Source organism: Carcharodon carcharias, chromosome 35, assembly GCF_017639515.1.
Source record: "Carcharodon carcharias isolate sCarCar2 chromosome 35, sCarCar2.pri, whole genome shotgun sequence".
In the NCBI taxonomy this organism is placed as follows: domain Eukaryota; kingdom Metazoa; phylum Chordata; class Chondrichthyes; order Lamniformes; family Lamnidae; genus Carcharodon; species Carcharodon carcharias.
The window spans coordinates 5,522,652-5,545,329 of record NC_054501.1 but is presented as its reverse complement, the minus strand read 5'-3'; the positions used below and the strand labels follow the sequence as shown (position 1 = coordinate 5,545,329).

Below are 22,678 nucleotides of genomic sequence, written 5' to 3'. Positions count from 1 at the left end.
ACCCCCTCTCTCTCCCCATTCTAACCCCCTCTCTCTCCCCATTCTAAGCCCCTCTCTCTCCCCATTCTAACCCCCTCTCTCTCCCCATTCTAACACCCTCTCTCACCCCATTCTAACCCCCTCTCTCACCCCATTCTAACCCCCTCTCTCCCCATTCTAACCCCCTCTCACCCCATTCTAACTCCCTCTCTCACCCCATTCTAACCCCCTCTCTCCCCATTCTAACCGCCTCTCTCTGCCCATTCTAATCCCCTCTCTCTCCCCATTCTAACCCCCTCTCTCTCCCCATTCTAACCCCCTCTCTCTCCCCATTCTAACCCCCTCTCTCTCCCCATTCTAATCCCCTCTCTCACCCCATTCTAACCCCCTCTCTCACCCCATTCTAACCCGCTCTCTCTCCCCATTCTAACCCCTCTCTCTCCCCCATTCTAACCCCCTCTCTCTCCCCATTCTAATCCCCTCTCTCTCCCCATTCTAACCCCCTCTCTCTCCCCATTCTAACCCCCTCTCTCTCCCATTCTAACCCCCTCTCTCTCCCCATTCTAACCCCCTCTCTCTCCCCATTCTAACCCCCTCTCTCTCCCCATTCTAACCCCCTCTCTCTCCCCATTCTAACCCCTCTCATCTTCTCCCCATTCTAACCCCCTCTCTCTCCCCATTCTAACCCCCTCTCTCTCCCCATTCTAACCCCCTCTCTCACCCCATTCTAACCCCCTCTCTCTCCCCATTCTAACCCCCTCTCTCTCCCCATTCTAACCCCCTCTCTCTCCCCATTCTAACCCCTCTCTCACCCCATTCTAACCCCCTCTCTCACCCATTCTAACCCCCTCTCTCACCCCATTCTAACCCCCTCTCTCTCCCCATTCTAACCCCCTCTCTCACCCCATTCTAACCCCCTCTCTCTCCCCATTCTAACCCCCTCTCTCTCCCATTCTAACCCCCTCTCTCCCCATTCTAACCCCCTCTCTCACCCCATTCTAACCCCCTCTCTCTCCCCATTCTAACCCCCTCTCTCACCCCATTCTAACCCCCTCTCTCTCCCCATTCTAACCCCCTCTCTCTCCCATTCTAACCCCCTCTCTCTCCCCATTCTAACCCCCTCTCTCACCCATTCTAACCCCCTCTCTCACCCCATTCTAACCCCCTCTCTCACCCCATTCTAACCCCCTCTCTCACCCCATTCTAACCCCCTCTCTCTCACCCATTCTAACCCCCTCTCTCTCCCCATTCTAACCCCCTCTCTCTCCCCATTCTAACCCCCTCTCTCTCCCCATTCTAACCCCCTCTCTCTCCCCATTCTAACCCCCTCTCTCTCCCCATTCTAACCCCTCTCTCTCCCATTCTAACCCCTCTCTCTCCCCATTCTAACCCCCTCTCTCTCCCCATTCTAACCCCCTCTCTCTCCCCATTCTAACCCCCTCTCTCTCCCCATTCTAACCCCCTCTCTCTCCCCATTCTAACCCCCTCTCTCCCCCATTCTAACCCCCTCTCTCACCCCATTCTAACCCCCTCTCTCTCCCCATTCTAACCCCTCTCTCTCCCCATTCTAACCCCCTCTCTCTCCCATTCTAACCCCCTCTCTCCCCATTCTAACCCCCTCTCTCACCCCATTCTAACCCCCTCTCTCACCCCATTCTAACCCTCTCTCTCCCCATTCTAACCCCCTCTCTCACCCCATTCTAACCCCCTCTCTCTCCCCATTCTAACCCCCTCTCTCTCCCCATTCTAACCCCCTCTCTCTCCCCATTCTAACCCCCTCTCTCTCCCCATTCTAACCCCCTCTCTCTCCCCATTCTAACCCCCTCTCTCTCCCCATTCTAACCCCCTCTCTCACCCCATTCTAACCCCCTCTCTCTCCCCATTCTAACCCCTCTCTCTCCCCATTCTAACCCCCTCTCTCTCCCCATTCTAACCCCCTCTCTCTCCCCATTCTAACCCCCTCTTCTCACCCCATTCTAACCCCCTCTCTCTCCCATTCTAACCCCCTCTCTCCCCATTCTAACCCCCTCTCTCACCCCATTCTAACCCCCTCTCTCTCCCCATTCTAACCCCCTCTCTCTCCCCATTCTAACCCCTCTCTCACCCCATTCTAACCCCCTCTCTCTCCCCATTCTAACCCCCTCTCTCTCCCCATTCTAACCCCCTCTCTCTCCCCATTCTAACCCCCTCTCTCTCCCCATTCTAACCCCCTCTCTCTCCCCATTCTAACCCCCTCTCTCACCCCATTCTAACCCCCTCTCTCTCCCCATTCTAACCCCCTCTCTCTCCCCATTCTAACCCCCTCTCTCTCCCCATTCTAACCCCCTCTCTCACCCCATTCTAACCCCCTCTCTCACCCCATTCTAACCCCCTCTCTCTCACCCATTCTAACCCCCTCTCTCTCCCCATTCTAACCCCCTCTCTCTCCCCATTCTAACCCCCTCTCTCTCCCCATTCTAACCCCCTCTCTCTCCCCATTCTAACCCCCTCTCTCTCCCCATTCTAACCCCCTCTCTCTCCCCATTCTAACCCCCTCTCTCACCCCATTCTAACCCCCTCTCTCACCCCATTCTAACCCCCTCTCTCTCCCCATTCTAACCCCCTCTCTCTCCCCATTCTAACCCCCCTCTCTCCCCATTCTAACCCCCTCTCTCCCCCCATTCTAACCCCCTCTCTCTCCCCATTCTAACCCCCTCTCTCTCCCCATTCTAACCCCCTCTCTCACCCCATTCTAACCCCCTCTCTCACCCCATTCTAACCCCTCTCTCTCCCCATTCTAACCCCCTCTCTCTCCCCATTCTAACCCCCTCTCTCACCCCATTCTAACCCCCTCTCTCTCCCCATTCTAACCCCCTCTCTCTCCCCATTCTAACCCCCTCTCTCTCTCCCCATTCTAACCCCCTCTCTCTCCCCATTCTAACCCCCTCTCTCACCCCATTCTAACCCCCTCTCTCTCCCCATTCTAACCCCCTCTCTCACCCCATTCTAACCCCCTCTCTCTCCCATTCTAACCCCCTCCTCTCCCCATTCTAACCCCCTCTCTCTCCCCATTCTAACCCCCTCTCTCTCCCCATTCTAACCCCCTCTCTCTCCCCATTCTAACCCCCTCTCTCTCCCCATTCTAACCCCCTCTCTCTCCCCATTCTAACCCCCTCTCTCTCCCCATTCTAACCCCCTCTCTCTCCCCATTCTAACCCCTCTCTCTCCCCATTCTAACCCCCTCTCTCTCCCCATTCTAACCCCCTCTCTCACCCCATTCTAACCCCCTCTCTCTCCCCATTCTAACCCCCTCTCTCTCCCCATTCTAACCCCCTCTCTCTCCCCATTCTAACCCCCTCTCTCTCCCCATTCTAACCCCCTCTCTCTCCCATTCTAACCCCTCTCTCTCCCATTCTAACCCCCTCTCTCACCCCATTCTAACCCCTCTCTCTCCCCATTCTAACCCCCTCTCTCTCCCCATTCTAACCCCCTCTCTCTCCCCATTCTAACCCCCTCTCTCTCCCCATTCTAACCCCCTCTCTCTCCCCATTCTAACCCCCTCTCTCTCCCCATTCTAACCCCCTCTCTCTCCCCATTCTAACCCCTCTCTCTCCCCATTCTAACCCCCTCTCTCTCCCCATTCTAACCCCCTCTCTCTCCCCATTCTAACCCCTCTCTCTCCCCATTCTAACCCCCTCTCTCTCCCCATTCTAACCCCCTCTCTCTCCCCATTCTAACCCCCTCTCTCTCCCCATTCTAACCCCCTCTCTCTCCCCATTCTAACCCCCTCTCTCTCCCCATTCTAACCCCCTCTCTCTCCCCATTCTAACCCCCTCTCTCTCCCCATTCTAACCCCCTCTCTCTCCCCATTCTAACCCCCTCTCTCTCCCCATTCTAACCCCCTCTCTCTCCCCATTCTAACCCCCTCTCTCTCCCCATTCTAACCCCCTCTCTCTCCCCATTCTAACCCCCTCTCTCTCCCCATTCTAACCCCCTCTCTCTCCCCATTCTAACCCCCTCTCTCTCCCATTCTAACCCCCTCTCTCTCCCCATTCTAACCCCCTCTCTCTCCCCATTCTAACACCCTCTCTCTCCCCATTCTAACCCCCCTCTCTCTCTCCGTTCTAACCCCCTCTCTCTCCCCATTCTAACCCCCTCTCTCTCCCCATTCTAACCCCCTCTCTCTCCCCATTCTAACCCCCTCTCTCTCCCCATTCTAACCCCCTCTCTCTCCCCATTCTAACCCCCTCTCTCTCCCCATTCTAACCCCCTCTCTCTCCCCATTCTAACCCCCTCTCTCTCCCCATTCTAACCCCCTCTCTCTCCCCATTCTAACCCCCTCTCTCTCCCCATTCTAACCCCCTCTCTCTCTCTCCCCATTCTAACCCCCTCTCTCTCCCATTCTAACCCCCTCTCTCTCCCCATTCTAACCCCCTCTCTCTCCCCATTCTAACCCCTCTCTCTCCCCATTCTAACCCCCTCTCTCTCCCCATTCTAACCCCCTCTCTCTCCCCATTCTAACCCCCTCTCTCTCCCCATTCTAACCCCCTCTCTCTCCCCATTCTAACCCCCTCTCTCTCCCCATTCTAACCCCCTCTCTCTCCCCATTCTAACCCCCTCTCTCTCCCCATTCTAACCCCCTCTCTCTCCCCATTCTAACCCCCTCTCTCTCCCCATTCTAACCCCCTCTCTCTCCCATTCTAACCCCCTCTCTCTCCCCATTCTAACCCCTCTCTCTCCCCATTCTAACCCCCTCTCTCTCCCATTCTAACCCCCTCTCTCTCCCCATTCTAACCCCCTCTCTCTCCCCATTCTAACCCCCTCTCTCTCCCCATTCTAACCCCCTCTCTCACCCCATTCTAACCCCCTCTCTCTCCCCATTCTAACCCCCTCTCTCTCCCCATTCTAACCCCCTCTCTCTCCCCATTCTAACCCCCTCTCTCTCCCCATTCTAACCCCCTCTCTCTCCCCATTCTAACCCCCTCTCTCACCCCATTCTAACCCCCTCTCTCTCCCCATTCTAACCCCCTCTCTCTCCCCATTCTAACCCCCTCTCTCACCCCATTCTAACCCCCTCTCTCTCCCCATTCTACCCCCTCTCTCACCCCATTCTAACCCCCTCTCTCTCCCCATTCTAATCCCCTCTCTCTCCCCATTCTAACCCCCTCTCTCTCCCCATTCTAACCCCCTCTCTCTCCCCATTCTAACCCCTCTCTCACCCCATTCTAACCCCCTCTCTCCCCATTCTAACCCCCTCTCTCACCCATTCTAACCCCCTCTCTCTCCCCATTCCCCACTCTCTCTCCCCATTCTCCCCTCTCTCTCCCCATTCCCCCCTCTCTCTCCCCATTCTAACCCCTCTCTCTCCCCATTCTAACCCCCTCTCTCTCCCCATTCTAACCCCCTCTCTCACCCCATTCTAACCCCCTCTCTCTCCCCATTCTAACCCCTCTCTCTCCCCATTCTAACCCCCTCTCTCTCCCCATTCTAACCCCTCTCTCACCCCATTCTAACCCCCTCTCTCTCCCCATTCTAACCCCCTCTCTCTCACCCCATTCTAACCCCCTCTCTCTCCCCATTCTAACCCCCTCTCTCTCCCCATTCTAACCCCCTCTCTCTCCCCATTCTAACCCCCTCTCTCTCCCCATTCTAACCCCCTCTCTCTCCCCATTCTAACCCCCTCTCTCTCCCCATTCTAACCCCCTCTCTCACCCCATTCTAACCCCCTCTCTCTCCCCATTCTAACCCCCTCTCTCTCCCCATTCTAACCCCCTCTCTCTCCCCATTCTAACCCCCTCTCTCACCCCATTCTAACCCCCTCTCTCTCCCCATTCTAACCCCCTCTCTCTCCCCATTCTAACCCCCTCTCTCACCCCATTCTAACCCCCTCTCTCACCCCATTCTAACCCCCTCTCTCACCCATTCTAACCCCCTCTCTCACCCCATTCTAACCCCCTCTCTCTCCCCATTCTAACCCCCTCTCTCTCCCATTCTAACCCCCTCTCTCTCCCCATTCTAACCCCCTCTCTCACCCCATTCTAACCCCCTCTCTCACCCCATTCTAACCCCCTCTCTCACCCCATTCTAACCCCCTCTCTCTCCCCATTCTAACCCCTCTCTCTCCCCATTCTAACCCCTCTCTCTCCCCATTCTAACCCCCTCTCTCTCCCCATTCTAACCCCCTCTCTCTCCCCATTCTAACCCCCTCTCTCTCCCATTCTAACCCCCTCTCTCTCCCCATTCTAACCCCTCTCTCTCCCCATTCTAACCCCCTCTCTCTCCCCATTCTAACCCCTCTCTCTCCCCATTCTAACCCCCTCTCTCTCCCCATTCTAACCCCCTCTCTCTCCCATTCTAACCCCCTCTCTCTCCCCATTCCCCCCTCTCTCTCCCCATTACCCCCTCTCTCTCCCCATTCCCCCCTCTCTCTCCCCATTCTAACCCCCTCTCTCTCCCCATTCCCCCTCTCTCTCCCCATTCTAACCCCCTCTCTCTCCCCATTCTAACCCCCTCTCTCTCCCCATTCTAACCCCCTCTCTCTCCCCATTCTAACCCCCTCTCTCCCCCATTCTAACCCCCTCTCTCTCCCCATTCTAACCCCCTCTCTCTCCCCATTCTAATCCCCTCTCTCTCCCCATTCTAACCCCCTCTCTCTCCCCATTCTAACCCCCTCTCTCACCCCATTCTAACCCCCTCTCTCTCCCCATTCTAACCCCCTCTCTCACCCCATTCTAACCCCCTCTCTCTCCCCATTCTAACCCCCTCTCTCTCCCCATTCTAACCCCCTCTCTCACCCCATTCTAACCCCCTCTCTCTCCCCATTCTAACCCCCTCTCTCTCCCCATTCTAACCCCCTCTCTCACCCCATTCTAACCCCCTCTCTCTCCCCATTCTAACCCCTCTCTCTCCCCATTCTAACCCCCTCTCTCTCCCCATTCTAACCCCCTCTCTCTCCCCATTCTAACCCCCTCTCTCTCCCCATTCTAACCCCTCTCTCTCCCCATTCTAACCCCCTCTCTCTCCCCATTCTAACCCCCTCTCTCACCCCATTCTAACGCCCTCTCTCTCCCCATTCTAACCCCCTCTCTCTCCCCATTCTAACCCCTCTCTCTCTCCCATTCTAATCCCTCTCTCTCCCCATTCTAACCCCTCTCTCACCCCATTCTAACCCCCTCTCTCTCCCCATTCTAACCCCTCTCTCTCCCCATTCTAACCCCCTCTCTCTCCCCATTCTAATCCCCTCTCTCACCCCATTCTAACCCCCTCTCTCACCCCATTCTAACCCGCTCTCTCTCCCCATTCTAACCCCCTCTCTCTCCCCATTCTAACCCCCTCTCTCTCCCCATTCTAATCCCCTCTCTCTCCCCATTCTAACCCCTCTCTCTCCCCATTCTAACCCCCTCTCTCTCCCCATTCTAACCCCCTCTCTCTCCCCATTCTAACCCCCTCTCTCTCCCCATTCTAATCCCCTCTCTCACCCCATTCTAACCCCCTCTCTCACCCCATTCTAACCCCCTCTCTCTCCCCATTCTAACACCCTCTCTCTCCCCATTCTAACCCCCTCTTCTCTCCCCATTCTAACCCCCTCTCTCACCCCATTCTAACCCCCTCTCTCTCCCCATTCTAACCCCCTCTCTCACCCCATTCTAACCCCCTCTCTCTCCCCATTCTAACCCCCTCTCTCACCCCATTCTAACCCCCTCTCTCTCCCCATTCTAACCCCCTCTCTCTCCCCATTCTAACCCCTCTCTCTCCCCCATTCTAACCCCCTCTCTCTCCCCATTCTAACCCCCTCTCTCTCCCCATTCTAACCCCCTCTCTCTCCCATTCTAACCCCCTCTCTCTCCCCATTCTAACCCCCTCTCTCTCCCCATTCTAACCCCTCTCTCTCCCCATTCTAACCCCCTCTCTCTCCCCATTCTAACCCCCTCTCTCTCCCCATTCTAACCCCCTCTCTCACCCCATTCTAACCCCCTCTCTCCACATTCTAACCCCCCTCTCTCACCCATTCTAACCCCCTCTCTCTCCCCATTCTAACCCCCTCTCTCACACCCCATTCTAACCCCCTCTCTCTCCCCATTCTAACCCCCTCTCTCTCCCCATTCTAACCCCCTCTCTCACCCCATTCTAATCCCCTCTCTCTCCCCATTCTAACCCCCTCTCTCTCCCCATTCTAACGCCCTCTCTCACCCCATTCTAACCCCTCTCTCTCCCCATTCTAACCCCCTCTCTCTCCCCATTCTAACCCCCTCTCTCACCCATTCTAACCCCCCTCTCTCTCCCCATTCTAACCCCCTCTCTCCCCATTCTAACCCCCTCTCTCTCCCCATTCTAACCCCCTCTCTCACCCTATTCTAACCCCCTCTCTCTCCCCTTCTAACCCCCTCTCTCACCCCATTCTAACCCCCTCTCTCTCCCATTCTAACCCCCTCTCTCACCCCATTCTAACCCCCTCTCTCTCCCATTCTAACCCCCTCTCTCTCCCCATTCTAACCCCCTCTCTCTCCCCATTCTAACCCCCTCTCTCCCCATTCTAACCCCCGCTCTCTCCCCATTCTAACCCCCCTCTCTCTCCCCATTCTAACCCCCTCTCTCTCCCCATTCTAACCCCCTCTCTCTCCCCATTCTAACCCCCTCTCTCTCCCCATTCTAACCCCCTCTCTCTCCCCATTCTAACCCCCTCTCTCACCCCATTCTAACCCCCTCTCTCTCCCCATTCTAACCCCCTCTCTCTCCCCATTCTAACCCCCCTCTCTCTCCCCATTCTAACCCCCTCTCTCTCCCCATTCTAACCCCCTCTCTCACCCCATTCTAACCCCCTCTCTCTCCCCATTCTAACCCCCTCTCTCTCCCCATTCTAACCCCCTCTCTCACCCCATTCTAACCCCCTCTCTCTCCCCATTCTAACCCCCGTCTCTCACCCCATTCTAACCCCCTCTCTCTCCCCATTCTAACCCCCTCTCTCACCCCATTCTAACCCCCTCTCTCTCCCCATTCTAACCCCCTCTCTCTCCCCATTCTAACCCCCTCTCTCACCCCATTCTAACCCCCTCTCTCTCCCCATTCTAACCCCCTCTCTCACCCCATTCTAACCCCCTCTCTCTCCCCATTCTAACCCCCTCTCTCTCCCCATTCTAACCCCCTCTCTCACCCCATTCTAACCCCCTCTCTCTCCCCATTCTAACCCCCTCTCTCACCCCATTCTAACCCCCTCTCTCTCCCCATTCTAACCCTCACTCTCCCCATTCTAACCCCCTCTCTCTGCCTGTTCTAACCCCCTCTCTCTCCCCATTCTAACCCCCTCTCTCTCCCCATTCTAACCCCCTCTCTATCCCCATTCTAACCCCCTCTCTCACCCCATTCTAACCCCCTCTCTCTCCCCATTCTAACCCCCTCTCTCTCACCATTCTAACCCCCTCTCTCACCCCATTCTAACCCCCTCTCTCTCCCCATTCTAACCCCCTCTCTCACCCCATTCTAACCCCCTCTCTCACCCCATTCTAACCCCCTCTCTCACCCCATTCTAACCCCCTCTCTCTCCCCATTCTAACCCCCTCTCTCACCCCATTCTAACTCCCTCTCTCTCCCTGTTCTAACCCCTTTCTCTCCCCATTCTAACCCCCTCTCTCTCCCTGTTCTAACCCCCTCTCTCCCCGTTCTAACCCCCTCTCTCTGCCCGTTCTCTTCCTCTCCAGCCTCCCGCTCCGGTTCTGGGTTAACGTCATCAAGAACCCCCAGTTCGTCTTCGACGTCCACAAGAGCAGCATCACCGACGCCTGCCTCTCTGTGGTGGCACAGACCTTCATGGACTCGTGCTCCACCTCCGAGCATCGGCTGGGCAAGGACTCGCCCTCCAACAAGCTCCTGTATGCCAAAGACATCCCCAACTACAAGACTTGGGTGGAAAGGTGGGTGTCACTCCCTGGCGACCGGTGTGTCTCCCCGGCGATCGGTGTGTCTCCCCGGCGATCGGTGTGTCTCCCCGGGCGACCGGTGTGATTCCCCAGCAATCGGTGTGACTCCCCGGCGAATGGTGTGACTCCCCGTCGATCGGTGTGTCTCCCCGGCGATCGGTGTGTCTCCCCATGATCAGTGACTCCCCGGCGATCGGTGTGTCTCCCTTGGCGACCGGTGTGTCTCCCCGGCGATCAGTGTCTCTCTCCGGCAATCGGTGTGTCTCCCCGGCGATCGGTGTGACTCCCCGGCGATCGGTGTGACTCCCCACGATTGGTGTGTCTCCCCGGCGATCGGTGTGACTCCCCGGCGAATGGTGTGACTCCCCGGCGATCGGTGTGACTCCCTGGCGATCGGTGTGACTCCCCAGCGATTGGTGTGACTCCCCACGATCAGTGACTCCCCGGCAATCGGTGTGTCTCCCCGGCGATCGGTGTGTCTCCCCGGGCGACCGGTGTGATTCCCCAGCAATCGGTGTGACTCCCCGGCGAATGGTGTGACTCCCCGTCGATCGGTGTGTCTCCCCGGCGATCGGTGTGTCTCCCCATGATCAGTGACTCCCCGGCGATCGGTGTGTCTCCCTTGGCGACCGGTGTGTCTCCCCGGCGATCAGTGTCTCTCTCCGGCAAGCGGTGTGATTCCCCGGCGATCGGTGTGACTCCCCACGATCGGTGTGACTCCCCGGCGATCGGTGTGTCTCCCCGGCGATCGGTGTGACTCCCCGGCGATCGGTGTGACTCCCCACGATTGGTGTGTCTCCCCGGCGATCGGTGTGACTCCCCAGCGATTGGTGTGACTCCCCACGATCAGTGACTCCCCGGCGATCGGTGTGTCTCCCCGGCGATCGGTGTGTCTCCCCGGCGATCGGTGTGTCTCCCCGGGCGACCGGTGTGATTCCCCAGCAATCGGTGTGACTCCCCGGCGAATGGTGTGACTCCCCGTCGATCGGTGTGTCTCCCCGGCGATCGGTGTGTCTCCCCATGATCAGTGACTCCCCGGCGATCGGTGTGTCTCCCTTGGCGACCGGTGTGTCTCCCCGGCGATCAGTGTCTCTCTCCGGCAATCGGTGTGATTCCCCGGCAATCGGTGTGACTCCCCACGATCGGTGTGACTCCCCGGCGATCGGTGTGTCTCCCCGGCGATCGGTGTGATTCCCCGGCGATCGGTGTGACTCCCCACGATTGGTGTGTCTCCCCGGCGATCGGTGTGACTCCCCGGCGAATGGTGTGACTCCCCGGCGATCGGTGTGACTCCCTGGCGATCGGTGTGACTCCCCAGCGATTGGTGTGACTCCCCACGATCAGTGACTCCCCGGCGATCGGTGTGTCTCCCCGGCGATCGGTGTGACTCCCCGGCGATCGGTGTGACTCCCCAGCGATTGGTGTGACTCCCCGCGATCGGTGTGACTCCCCGGCGATCGGTGTGACTCCCCGCGATCGGTGTGACTTCCCAGCGATCGGTGTGACTCCCCGGCGATCGGTGACTCCCGGCGAACGGTGACTCCCCATGATTGGTGTGGCTCCTGAACCAGCATGGATTCCCCCTGAGAGAGACAGAGGGAGGAAAAGAGCGAGGCAGAAGTAGAGAGGGGAGGGAAACAAAGAGATGACGAGCATGAGATAGAGACAGAGAGAGAGAGAGAGAGAGACAGAGGGAGAGAGAGACAAACAGAGCGACACAGACAGACAGAGAGAGAGAGGCAGGCAGAGACAGGAGAAGAGACAGACAGACGGACAGAGAGAGAGACAGACAGAGACAGGAGAAGAGACAGACAGACGGACAGAGAGAGAGACAGACAGGCAGATAGAGAGAGAGACAGAGAGATAGAGAGGGAGAGATGGAGAGGCAGAGAGATAGAGACAGACAGGGAGAGAGACAGACAGAGAGAGCGAGAGAGACATAGAGAGAAAAAGAGAGAGGCAGAAATAGAGAGGGGAGGGACACAGAGACGTAAAGCAAGAGAGAGAGGGAGAGACAGACAGAAAGAGAGAGTGAGAGAGATGGAGAGACAGAGGGAGAGACACAGGGACAGAGAAAGACAGACAGAGAGAAAGCAAGAGCGAGACAGAGAGAGAAAAAGAGAGAGGCAGAAATAGAGAGGGGAGGGACACAAAGAGATGAAGAGTGAGAGAGAGACATAAGAGAGAGTGAGACAGATGGAGAGACATAGAGACAGAGAAAAACAGACAGAGAGCAAGCGAGAGAGAGAGAGACAGAGACAGAAAAAGAGAGAGGCAGAAAGAGGGAGAGATGGAGAGACAGAGAGAGAGCAAGAGGGAGATACAGAAAGAGAGGGAGAAATGGAGAGAAGAGAAAGAAAGAGTCACATAGAGGGACAAAAAGGGAGCAAAAGACAGAGAGTGAGAGAAGGCAGAATTAGAGAGAGAGCGAGAGACAGAGAGCAAGACACAGAGAGGGAGAGAAAAAAAGTGTCACAGACAGAAAAAGAGAGACAAGAGATACAGACAATGAGAGACAGAGAGAAAGAGAGAGCATGCGAGAGAGAGAGGGAGAGGTGGAGAGACAGAGATAGACAGAACTAGAGAGAGATAGAGAAAGAGAGAGAACAAGAGACAGAGCAAGAAACAGAGAGAGAGAATAAAAGAGAGAAGGGGAGACACGAGACAGAAAAAGAGAGAGACAAGATACAGACAATGAGAGAGAGAGAGAGAGAGTATAAAAAAGACAGCGAGAGTGAAAAAGAGAGAGTGAACGAGAACGAGAAAGTGAATGAGAACTGAAAGAGAGACTAAGAGAGAGTCAAGAGACAGAGATAGGAGAGAGACAGGGAGAGAGACAGGGACAGAGAAAGGGGGAGAGGGAAGAGACAGAAAGAGGAGAAACAGAAGAGATGGAGCGAGTGAGAGAGAAAGATAGAGACAGAGAGATAGAAGGACAGAGAGAGGGAGAGAGAGAGTGAGAGAAAGAGACAGACAGAGGGCAATAGCAAAAAGCAACACAGAAAGAAAGGTGAATGGGAGGGTGACTGGAAGGAATAGACAGAGTGGAAATGATAGAGACACCGACAGAGAGAAAGAGAGAGAGAGAGAGAGAGGATGGGGAAAAGGCAGTGTGACAGCTGAATGCAGCCAGTGGGAGTTTCACTGTCCCTTGGCTAGAGAAACAGAAGCATAGACCAGCTGCTGACCCTTCCTGGAATGTGCACGAGTGGGAGGAGGAGAGCATCAGGCAGGCAATTCGGCCATGGGTGGCATCACGGTGGAACCTCCTCAGGTGTTGGACTCCTGGCTGCGATGGTCCCCGCGCCACCCCCCCACCCCCGACTCCCCATCCCCAGTTGCCCCTCAGCCATCCCGAATGCCCACCGAGTTGGAAAGCAACCTCTGACCTTTCACCCCCGCCCCTATACAGGTACTACCGGGACATCAGCAAGATGACGGCCATCAGCGACCAGGACATGGACGCCTACTTGGCCGAACAGTCCCGCCTCCACGCCAACGAATTCAACACCTTGAGTGCCCTCAACGAGCTCTATTTCTACATTAACAAGTACCGGGACGAGGTAAGTCAATGACTGACAGGCTCACTGTGAGGGACCCAGGGCTGGAAAGGGTAGGAGAGAAGGTTGTGGGGGTGGGGTTGGGGGGGGCGGTGGGGGGGGCGTTGGGGTCCAACACCCAGTTTGGCGATGGTGAGGTGTGGTTTGTTGACCCCAGTTTGGCTGCCATGTCACATCGGAGAGAGGGCAGGAGAGGTTTGCAAGAATAGTTCCAGGGATGGAGAAACCATAAGACACAGGAGCAGAAGTTAGGCCATTCGGCCCATCGAGTCTGCTCCGCCATTCAATCGTGGCTGATAAGTTTCTCAACCCCCATTCTCCCGCCTTCTCCCCGTAACCTTTGATCCCCCTTACCAATCCAGAACCTATCTATCTCGGTCTTAAATACACTCAATGACCCGGCCTCCACAGCCTTCTGTGGGAATGAATTCCATCGATTCACCACTCTCTGGCTAAAGAAGTTTCTCCTCTAAAAGGTCTTCCCTTTACTTTGAGGCTGTGCCCTCGGGTCCTAGTCTCTCCTACTAATGGAAACATCTTCCCCACATCCACTCTATCCAGGCCTTTCAGTAAACCTCGGCTGTGATGATAGATGGGAGAGTTGGGACTGTTCTCCTTGGAGACACCTCTGAAGGCGGAGGGACATGTTAGTGGGGTGGTGAAAAAGGCATATGGGACACTTGCCTTTATCAGTAGAGGCATAGATTCCAAGTGTAGGGAGGTCATGTTGGGAGATGTATAGAACCTTGGTGAGGCCACAGCTGGAGTACTGGGTGCAGTTCTGGTCGCCACATTATAGGAAGGATGTGGTCGCACTGGAGGGGGTGCAGAGGAGATTCACCAGGATGTTGCCTGGGATGAAACGCTTAAGTTATGAAGAGCGGTTGGATAGACTTGGGTTGCTTTCGTTGGAGCAGAGAAGACTGAGGGGTGACCCTGATCGAGGTGTAGAAGATTGTGAGGGGCATGGACAGGGTGGGTAGGGAGCAGCTGTTCCCCTTAGTTGAAGGGTCAGTCACGAGGGGACACAAGTTCAAGGTGAGGGGCAGGAGGTTTAGGGGGGATGTGAGGAAAAACTTTTTTACCCAGAGGGTGGTGAGGGTCTGGAATGCGTTGCCTGGGAGGGTGGTGGAGGCGGGTCAGCCTCACATCCTTTAAAAAGTACCTGGACGAGCAGTTGGCATCGTCATAACATTCAAGGCTATGGGCCAAGTGCTGGTCAATGAGGTTAGGGAGGTAGGTCAGGTGTTTCTCACATGTCGGTGCAGACTCGATGGGCCGAAGGGCCTCTTCTGCACTCTGTGATTCTGTGAGGAGGCTGAGGGGGTACGGGGAAAAGGCAGGGCAATGGCACTAGGTCATAATGCTCACTGGGAGAACCAGTGCAGACATGATGGGCTGAATGGCCTTCTTCTGTGCTGTTAAAATACTGTGATTCTGTGACTAAATTGGGCTCCTTAGCACCTCAGTACCTTCTGATTGATTCCTGGGACAAAGGGGGTTTGTCTGATGGGGAAAGGTTGAGCCGGTTGGGGCCTCTTCCCATTGGAGTTTAGAAGAATGAGAGGTGATCTTATTGAAACATGTCAGATTCCGAGGGGAGGGGCTTTGACAGAATGGATGCTGAGGGGATGTTTCCCCCCCTCAAGGGAGGGAATCTAGAATGAGGGGAGGGGGCACAGTTTCAGAATGAGGGGTCTCCCATTGAAGACAGAGATGAGGAGGAATTTCTTGTCTCAGAAGGTGTTCAGTGTGTGGAATTCTCACCCCCCCTCCCCCTGAGAGCAGTGGGGGCCGGGTCACTGAATATATTCAAGGCCGAGTGAGACAGATTTCTGATCGACGAGGGGAGTCGGGGGTTATGAGGGGGAGGGACAGGAAAGTGGAGTCGAGGAACAATCAGATCAGCCACGGTCTTATCCAATGGGGGAGCAGGATCGAGGGGCCGAATGGCCTCCTCCTGCTCCTAAATCCTTGTGTAGATTCGCCTGAATGATTAGGTTATGAGGAGCGACGGCGGACGATTTGCACTCCCTGGAATATCGGAGGTTAAGGGGTAATTTAACGAAGCTTTTTTAAGGGTTTTGAAAGGAACCCATTGGGGTCGAGATGAGGGATGAAGTTTGGCAAAAAAAATGCAAAGGCCTCTTGGCAACAGTAAGGTCGGACGAGCAGGGAGAAAAATCAATGAAATTAATTGGTTAGTGGGCTTAACGGGTCCTCTTAATTCTCGGAGGGCAGGCTGCCCGCTTCCGCGTGCGCCCGCTGACTGAAATATTGGCCGAGTGTCCGACGAGGGGAGAATTCAGGGTGTCGGACGTGTGGGCGCTGCCTCTGACAGAATGCAGGTTCCCAGAGAGTGACGATGGGGTTGTTTTGCAAGCCAAGGGATTACAGAGCCAAGGCTCTGGGCTCAGGGGATAGGTCTGCCATGATCTGACTGAACGAGCTCGAGGGGCCGAATGGCCTGTGAATGGTTAGCTCGCCCCCTGCTGTTCGCTGGCTAACAGAGCTTGTTACTAAGTGATTCACATGAACTGGTCATTTCCTTGGCTCATGAAGATCGGTTTTTCCTCTCTCCCCATTCCTCCCTCTCTCCTCTTCACCCACTTTCCTTTTCACACTTATTCTCTCTCCCTTCACCCACTCTTCCCACTTCTCCCTCTTCCTCCTGAACCTGTGCTCTTGTTTATTTTTCTTACCCTCTCTCTCATTCACTGGTTCTGACTCTTGCTCCCTCCCTCTCTCTCTCTCTGTCTCGTTCTTGATCTCCTTGTCTCCTTCACCGTTTCTATCATTCTTTCTCCTTGCACTTGCTCTGTCTCTCTCTCCTCCCCTCTGTCTCTCTCACCATCTGTCTTCTCCTCCCCTCTGTATGTCTCTCTCTCTGATTCTCTCTCCTCCCCTCTGTCTCTTTCTCTTTCCTCCCCTCTTGTCTCCCTCTCTATCTGTCTCTCTCTTCTCCCCGCTCTATCTCAATATCTGTCTCTCTCTCTCTATCTGTCTCTCTCTCCATCTGTGAGTGGCTCTGTCTCTCTCCTCTCCATCTCTCACCATTTCCATCTTTCCATCTCATTCTCATTACCTCTCTATCTCTCCTCTTTTCTTTCTGTTTCTTCTCAATGTCTATTTTTCAAATTCTGACTCTCACTCTGTATCTCGCTCTATCTCTCCTTTCTCTCGCTCCATCTATCTCCCTCCTTATGTATCTTGGTCCACTCTCTCCCTATCTTTCTATTTCCCTCTATCTTATTAACTCACGTTCTGCCTTTCTGTCTACCTCAATATATCTCTCTCTCACTATCTCTTTTTCTCTCTCTCTCTCTCCCACTCACTATTTCTCTCTCACACATTCTCTATCTCTCCCCTCTCTCACTCACTATTTCTTTCTCTCTCTTTCTCTCTCTCACTCACCATCTCTTTCTCTCTCGCTCACTCACTATCTCATTCTCTCTTACTCACTATCTCTCTCTTTCTCTTACTCACTATCTCTTTCTCTCTCTCTCACTATCTCTTTCTCTCTCTCTCACTATCTCGTTCTCTCACAATCCCTTTCTCTTTTTCATTATCTCTGTCCATCTCTCTCACTATCTCTCTCTCTATCTCTCCCACGATCTTTCTCTCTCTATATATCTCTCTCTATCTCTCACTATCTTTATTTCTCTCATCACTCTCTTTCTCTGTCTACCTCTCTCGCACCATCTCTCTCACTATCTTTATCTCTCTCACTATTCTCTCCTTCTCTCTCTGTCTGTCGCTCACTATCTTTATCTCTCTCTCATTATCGCTCTATATTTATCTATCGTTCTCACTCTTTCTCTCTCGCTATCTCTCTATCTTTCGCTATCTCTCTCTGAATATCTCTCTCCGTCTGTCCCTCTCACTATCTTTATCTCTCGCATTATCGCTCTAACTTTCTCTTTCACTATCTCTTTCTCTACCTTTTTCACTATCACTCTACCTTTATCCCTCTTGCTCTATCTTTCACTATCTCTCTACCTTTATCCCTCTCACTATCTCTCTCACTCTCTATCTTTATATCTCTGTCTGTCTCCCTCTCTCTCATTATCGCTCTAACTTTCTCTTTCACTATCTCTCTCTTTCTCTATCTTTTTCACTATCACTCTACCTTTATCCCTCTTGCTCTATCTTTCACTATCTCTCTATCTTTATCCCTCTCACTATCTCTCTCACTATCTCTACCTTTCTCTATCTCTCTGTCTCTCTCTCTCATTATTGCTCTAACTTTCTCTTTCACTATCCCTCTCTTTCTCTATCTTTTTCACTATCACTCTACCTTTATCTCTCTTGCTCTATCTTTCACTATCTCTCTACCTTTATCCCTCTCACTATCTCTACCTTTCTCTATCTCTTTGTCTGTCTCTCTCTCTCATTATTACTCTAATTTTCTCTTTCACTATCTCTCTTTTTCTCTATCTTTTTCACTATCACTCTACCTTTATCCCTCTTGCTCTATCTTTCACTATCTCTCTATCTTTATCCCTCTCACTATCTCTCTCACTATCTCTACCTTTCTCTATCTCTCTGTCTGTCTCTCTCTCATTATTGCTCTATCTTTCTCTTTCTATCTCTCTCCCTATCTTTCTCGATCTCTCTTTCACTATTTCTCTATCTTTTTCTATCTCTCTCTCACTATCTACCTCTGTCCCTCCATCTTTCCCTCACTGTCTTCCTTCCTTTCTTCCTCTCTCTCCCTCTCTCGCTCTCTCCTGCTTCCCCCTCCCCCACTCCGCAGATCCTCACCGCCCTGGAACGCGACGCTTATGCCCGCAAACACCGGCTGTGGCAGAAGCTGGAACAGACAGTGAAGCTGATGGCAGGCAGCAGCTGAAGATGGCCTGCGGCCTGGGAGTCCAGCTCAAGGCTGCTGCGTGGTGGCTGGGGGTGGAGTGGAGGAGGGGGGGAGTTGTGGGGTGGAGGGGTGGGGGGGAGGGGGTGCGGGTGTGGAGGGGAGGAGAGGGTGGCGTGGCGGGGACGGCGAGGAGGGGGCAAAGCCGACCGGAAGACGGAGGATCGTTCCGCCCCTCTGCCTACCGCCGCCAATCCCGGCGCTCTCTCGCGCCGTTTGGACTCGGCGTTTTTCCTTTTTTTTTTTGTCGACCGTTTCCGGAACATTCAGCCGCAGCGGCGCGGGGGATGGCACGCCGCGGGAGGTAGGCCTCCGGCCGGGCGGCGGAGCTTCCGGAAGATTCCGTTCGACGGCCCGGCCGAGAGTTGCGGGAGCCGTCGGCGTTGGGCAACCGGGCCACAAGATGGCCGACTCAGCAAGGCCAAGGCCCAGGCCCAGGCCTGCACTGGAGGAGGCCGTGGAGCGCGAGGCCGAGAGGGAGGCCGAATGCGGTGCGCTCGATGGTTTATTTATTGGCTGTCCGTTTCGAGTTGTGGGGCGGGGTGGGGGGAGGGGGGGCGGTGTTATTATTTAAGAAAAAGTCAACAGTTGCTCTCGCTGGACCCTCCGGAGTGCTGATGGGCCTGACTGACCACTGGACCAACACTGTGCTGGAGTTTTGACACCCCCGCACCCCCCACCCCTCCCCCCCTCCCCCCCCGCCCCCCACCAACTTTGCGCTGTCCTCCGTCCCTGTTCCTATTCCGCGTCCCGGGGGTGGGGGGTCTCCCTTGGCAGGAGGCTGGGCACGTTTTGGCAGACCGCTCTTGGCCAGGCCTGGCCTGTTTGGGAGTGAGTGGGGCGGGTGGTGGGGCGGGCGGTGGGATTTGCGGGGGGAGGGGGGGTGCTGTGGGGGTGGGAAGGCAAGGGGCACATCCCATTCCAATCCTGCGCTCCTCTCTGAGAGATCTGCCAAAGAGTGTCCTACGGATGAGAAGGGACGTCAAGGACCGGAGAGGTTTTGGGGGAGGCGGTGGGTGGGGGGTGAGGGAACCCTGAATTTACAGCCTCTCCCTCGCAATACTGGAGGAGGCCGTTCTGTCCATCGTGTCAGCTCTGACTCTTTGAGAGAGCTGTCCTATCAATCCCCCTGTTCCCCCACCCCCCCCCCACTACTCACCCACACTTGCCCCCATAGCCTTCCCCTTCCGAGTGTTTATTTTCTCACCGCCCGCTCCCCACCTGTCAAGTATCCTATCCTGGGTTACCGCCAACCTGCAATCCACCCACCCCCCACCCCCCCCCAAAACATTGTCACTTCTTAAAGTCATATCCCCCACCGCAGCCTCCGCGCCACCCCCCCCCACCCCCAGCTCCATCGCCATCTGCCTCTGGGCCAGACCCAATCCTCAGACGATGCGGTCATACCCCCAGAGAAGGCGTCGACCATTGTCCCGTCACGCGCAAGAGCGTGCACACCATTAGATTCTGCCCCCCTCCTCCACCCCTTCAACCCCCTGACTTCGCGCTCATCCACCCACCCCCCCCGACACTCCCTCTCCCAGAACCCGAGGGGTTGGTACCCATGGCACCAGCTGGTAATCCCTCACCCCGGGGGTATGCCAACTGTCGGTGGTGGGGGGGGGGTGTGGGGGTGGGGGGGAGGGAGTTGGCGTCACTCGACTGCCGCCTGGCCTCAAGACACGTGATGCGCTGGTCAGGAAGAGGAGGGAGCCTCTCCGAAGCAGCAAGGAATCCTTCCCACTCTTTGCCCTAGGCAACCTGGTGACAGATAATGAATTTTATTTCCTTGACAGCACTGTCCTGTAATAGAGTTAATATAATTTTGATTTTCTTTTTTAATATATATATATTTATATATATACATATAATTTATTATTGCACTCTATCCCCAGCAATCACAGGGACTTTCTGGGGCTTGTGTGTTACTTTCTCCCAGTTTGCTTGTATATTGAATCACCTCCAGTCTGTCCCACCATTTCTTCATTGCCAGGCAGCAAGTGGTCAGGAAATTTTTATCAGAGTGTTGACTGGGGGACGGGTCTGTCCCTGTATAACACTGGGGTACAGTACTCGTGGGGACGGGTCTGTCACTGAATAACACTGGGGTACAGTACTGGTGGGGACGGGTCTGTCACTGTATTACACTGGGGTACAGCACTGGTGGGATGGGTCTGTCACTGTATAACACTGGGGTACAGTACTGCTGGGGACGGGTCTGTCACTGTATAACACTGGGGTACAGTACTGGTGGGGATGGGGTCTGTCACTGTATAACACTGGGGTACAGAACTGGTGGGGACGGGTCTGTCACTGTGTAACACTGGGGTACAGTACAGGTGGGGACATGTCTGTCACTGTGTAACACTGGGGTACAGTACTGGGTGGGGATGGGTCTATAACTGTATAACACTGGGGTACAGTACTGGTGGGGATGGGTCTGTCAGTGTATAACACTGGGGTACAGTACTGGTGGGGACGGGTCTGTCACTGTATAACACTGGGGTACAGTACAGGTGGGGACATGTCTGTCACAGTATAACACTGGGGTACAGAATTGGGTGGGGATGGGTCTATAACTGTATAACACTGGGGTACAGTACTGGTGGGGACAGGTCTGTCACTGTATAACACTGGGGTACAGTACTGGTGGGGACGGGTCTGTCACTGTATAACACTGGGGTACAGTACTGGTGGGGACGGGGTCTGTCACTATAACACTGGAGTACAGTACTGGTGGGGATGGGTCTGTCACTGTATAACACTGGGGTACAGTACTGGTGGGGACGGGTCAGTCACTGTATAACACTGGGGTACAGTACTGGTGGGGATGGGTCTGTCAGTGTATAACACTGGGGTACAGTACTGGTGGGGACGGGTCAGTCACTGTATAACTCTGGGGTACAGTACTGGTGGGGACGGGTCAGTCACTGTATAACACTGGGGTACAGTACTGGTGGGGATGGGTCAGTCACTGTATAACACTGGGGTACAGTACTGGTGGGGACGGGTCAGTCACTGTATAACACTGGGGTACAGTACTGGTGGGGACGGGTCAGTCACTGTATAACACTGGGGTACAGTACTGGTGGGGACGGGTCAGTCACTGTATAACACTGGGGTTCAGTACCCACAACCTGAAATTTGAAAGATTAAAATTGGTAAAAAAAAATCTCTCACCAATATGCAATTGAACTCTGGGTGACCGCCAGAGGCTGTGATCACCCAGCTGCCTTTGGAACATGTGACCTGAAGGGGGCAGTAGAAGTTGACTGATCCATCAGCTGGTACGCACTCCAGCATTACCCAGGATGCTCAGGAACTGGGTGTTCGTCACCCGCCAGATGATGCACTTCCTGACCCTAGGCGAAGCAGGATTGACCTCACTTCCTGGAAAAGGGTGGTGGTGGGGTGGTGGGGGGGGGGGGGTGGGGGGGGGTGGTGGGGGGGGCACCAGGCCAGCTTTAGCGGCACAGGGTGTGTGCACCACCTCCCAGACTCTCCGTGGCAATTCAAGCAGAGCCACCGGCAACACCCACAACCACCACCCCCCCCCCCCAAGGTGCCAACGGCTCCGTGCTCCCCGATCCTTGACCCGCTGGGGGGCATTACCACACCGAGGTGGGCGGGAGCTTGCTGTGCGCCGAGCGGCTGCCAAGCCCCCCATGGTGTCGGCCCTGCCGATTGGAAGGGCTGGCCAGGGTCCCGAGGGCTGTAAAATCGAGACAGAAGCGCGGGAGGCTTGGCACCAGGCCCCCTACTTGCCCCTAACCTGGAAGGTGCTGCCTGAACAGGCGGTGGGAGCAGATTCACACTCAAATTGGATGAATACTTTGAGGGGGAAAGTTTTGCCACGATATGGGAAAAGGGTGGGGGGTGGTGGGAGGACTAATTGGATAGGAATTTCAAAGGGTTGGGGGGGTGGGGGGGGGCGGCATGGTGGGCGGAATGGCCTCCTGGGTTAGAAAGGAACTGGCGTGGAACGTGGGCACCAGTCAGGGGCTGAAGGAAAACTCATTGCCATATCCCCCGCACCCTGACATCCCCCTCCCCTCGCCACCCCCAGCGGTGTGGCACACGGGGGAGCACAACACAGATGACGTATTTACGGCGAGAAAAACTGTTCTTCCTGCGGAGAGAAGAAGCTCAAAGCCTTTGCTTTCTTTAAGCCAGGTGAATGTCTGGCCTCGGTGGGATAGTAGGGAAGCGATCCTGGTGCACGTAGCTCCAGCGAGGCCTCGTTCAGATGTCCGATGGCAGGGTAACACTAATTTATTTACAGCATGGGTAATTTTGCACACGCAGCTATCCTAGGGTGGGGTGGGGGGTGGTTGGTGAGGGGGGAGGGGGCTGGCCGATTTTAAAGAGGTTGAGTG

The 22,678-nt window shown here is 55.0% G+C and overlaps 1 protein-coding gene across 1 annotated transcript in view; it reads left to right on the top strand.

Moving 5' to 3' along the window:
- LOC121272788 (plexin A3-like) overlaps window positions 1–18,328 on the top strand; it is a 104,632-nt gene extending 86,304 nt beyond the window's left edge. Inside the window, exons 11-13 of the mRNA XM_041179561.1 lie at window positions 9,654–9,866; window positions 13,285–13,435; window positions 18,189–18,328. Coding sequence (XP_041035495.1) covers window positions 9,654–9,866; window positions 13,285–13,435; window positions 18,189–18,284 — 460 coding nt within the window. The 3' untranslated portion in view covers window positions 18,285–18,328. The remainder of the gene's footprint in view (window positions 1–9,653; window positions 9,867–13,284; window positions 13,436–18,188) is intronic.
- The last annotated feature ends 4,350 nt before the right edge of the window (window positions 18,329–22,678 follow it).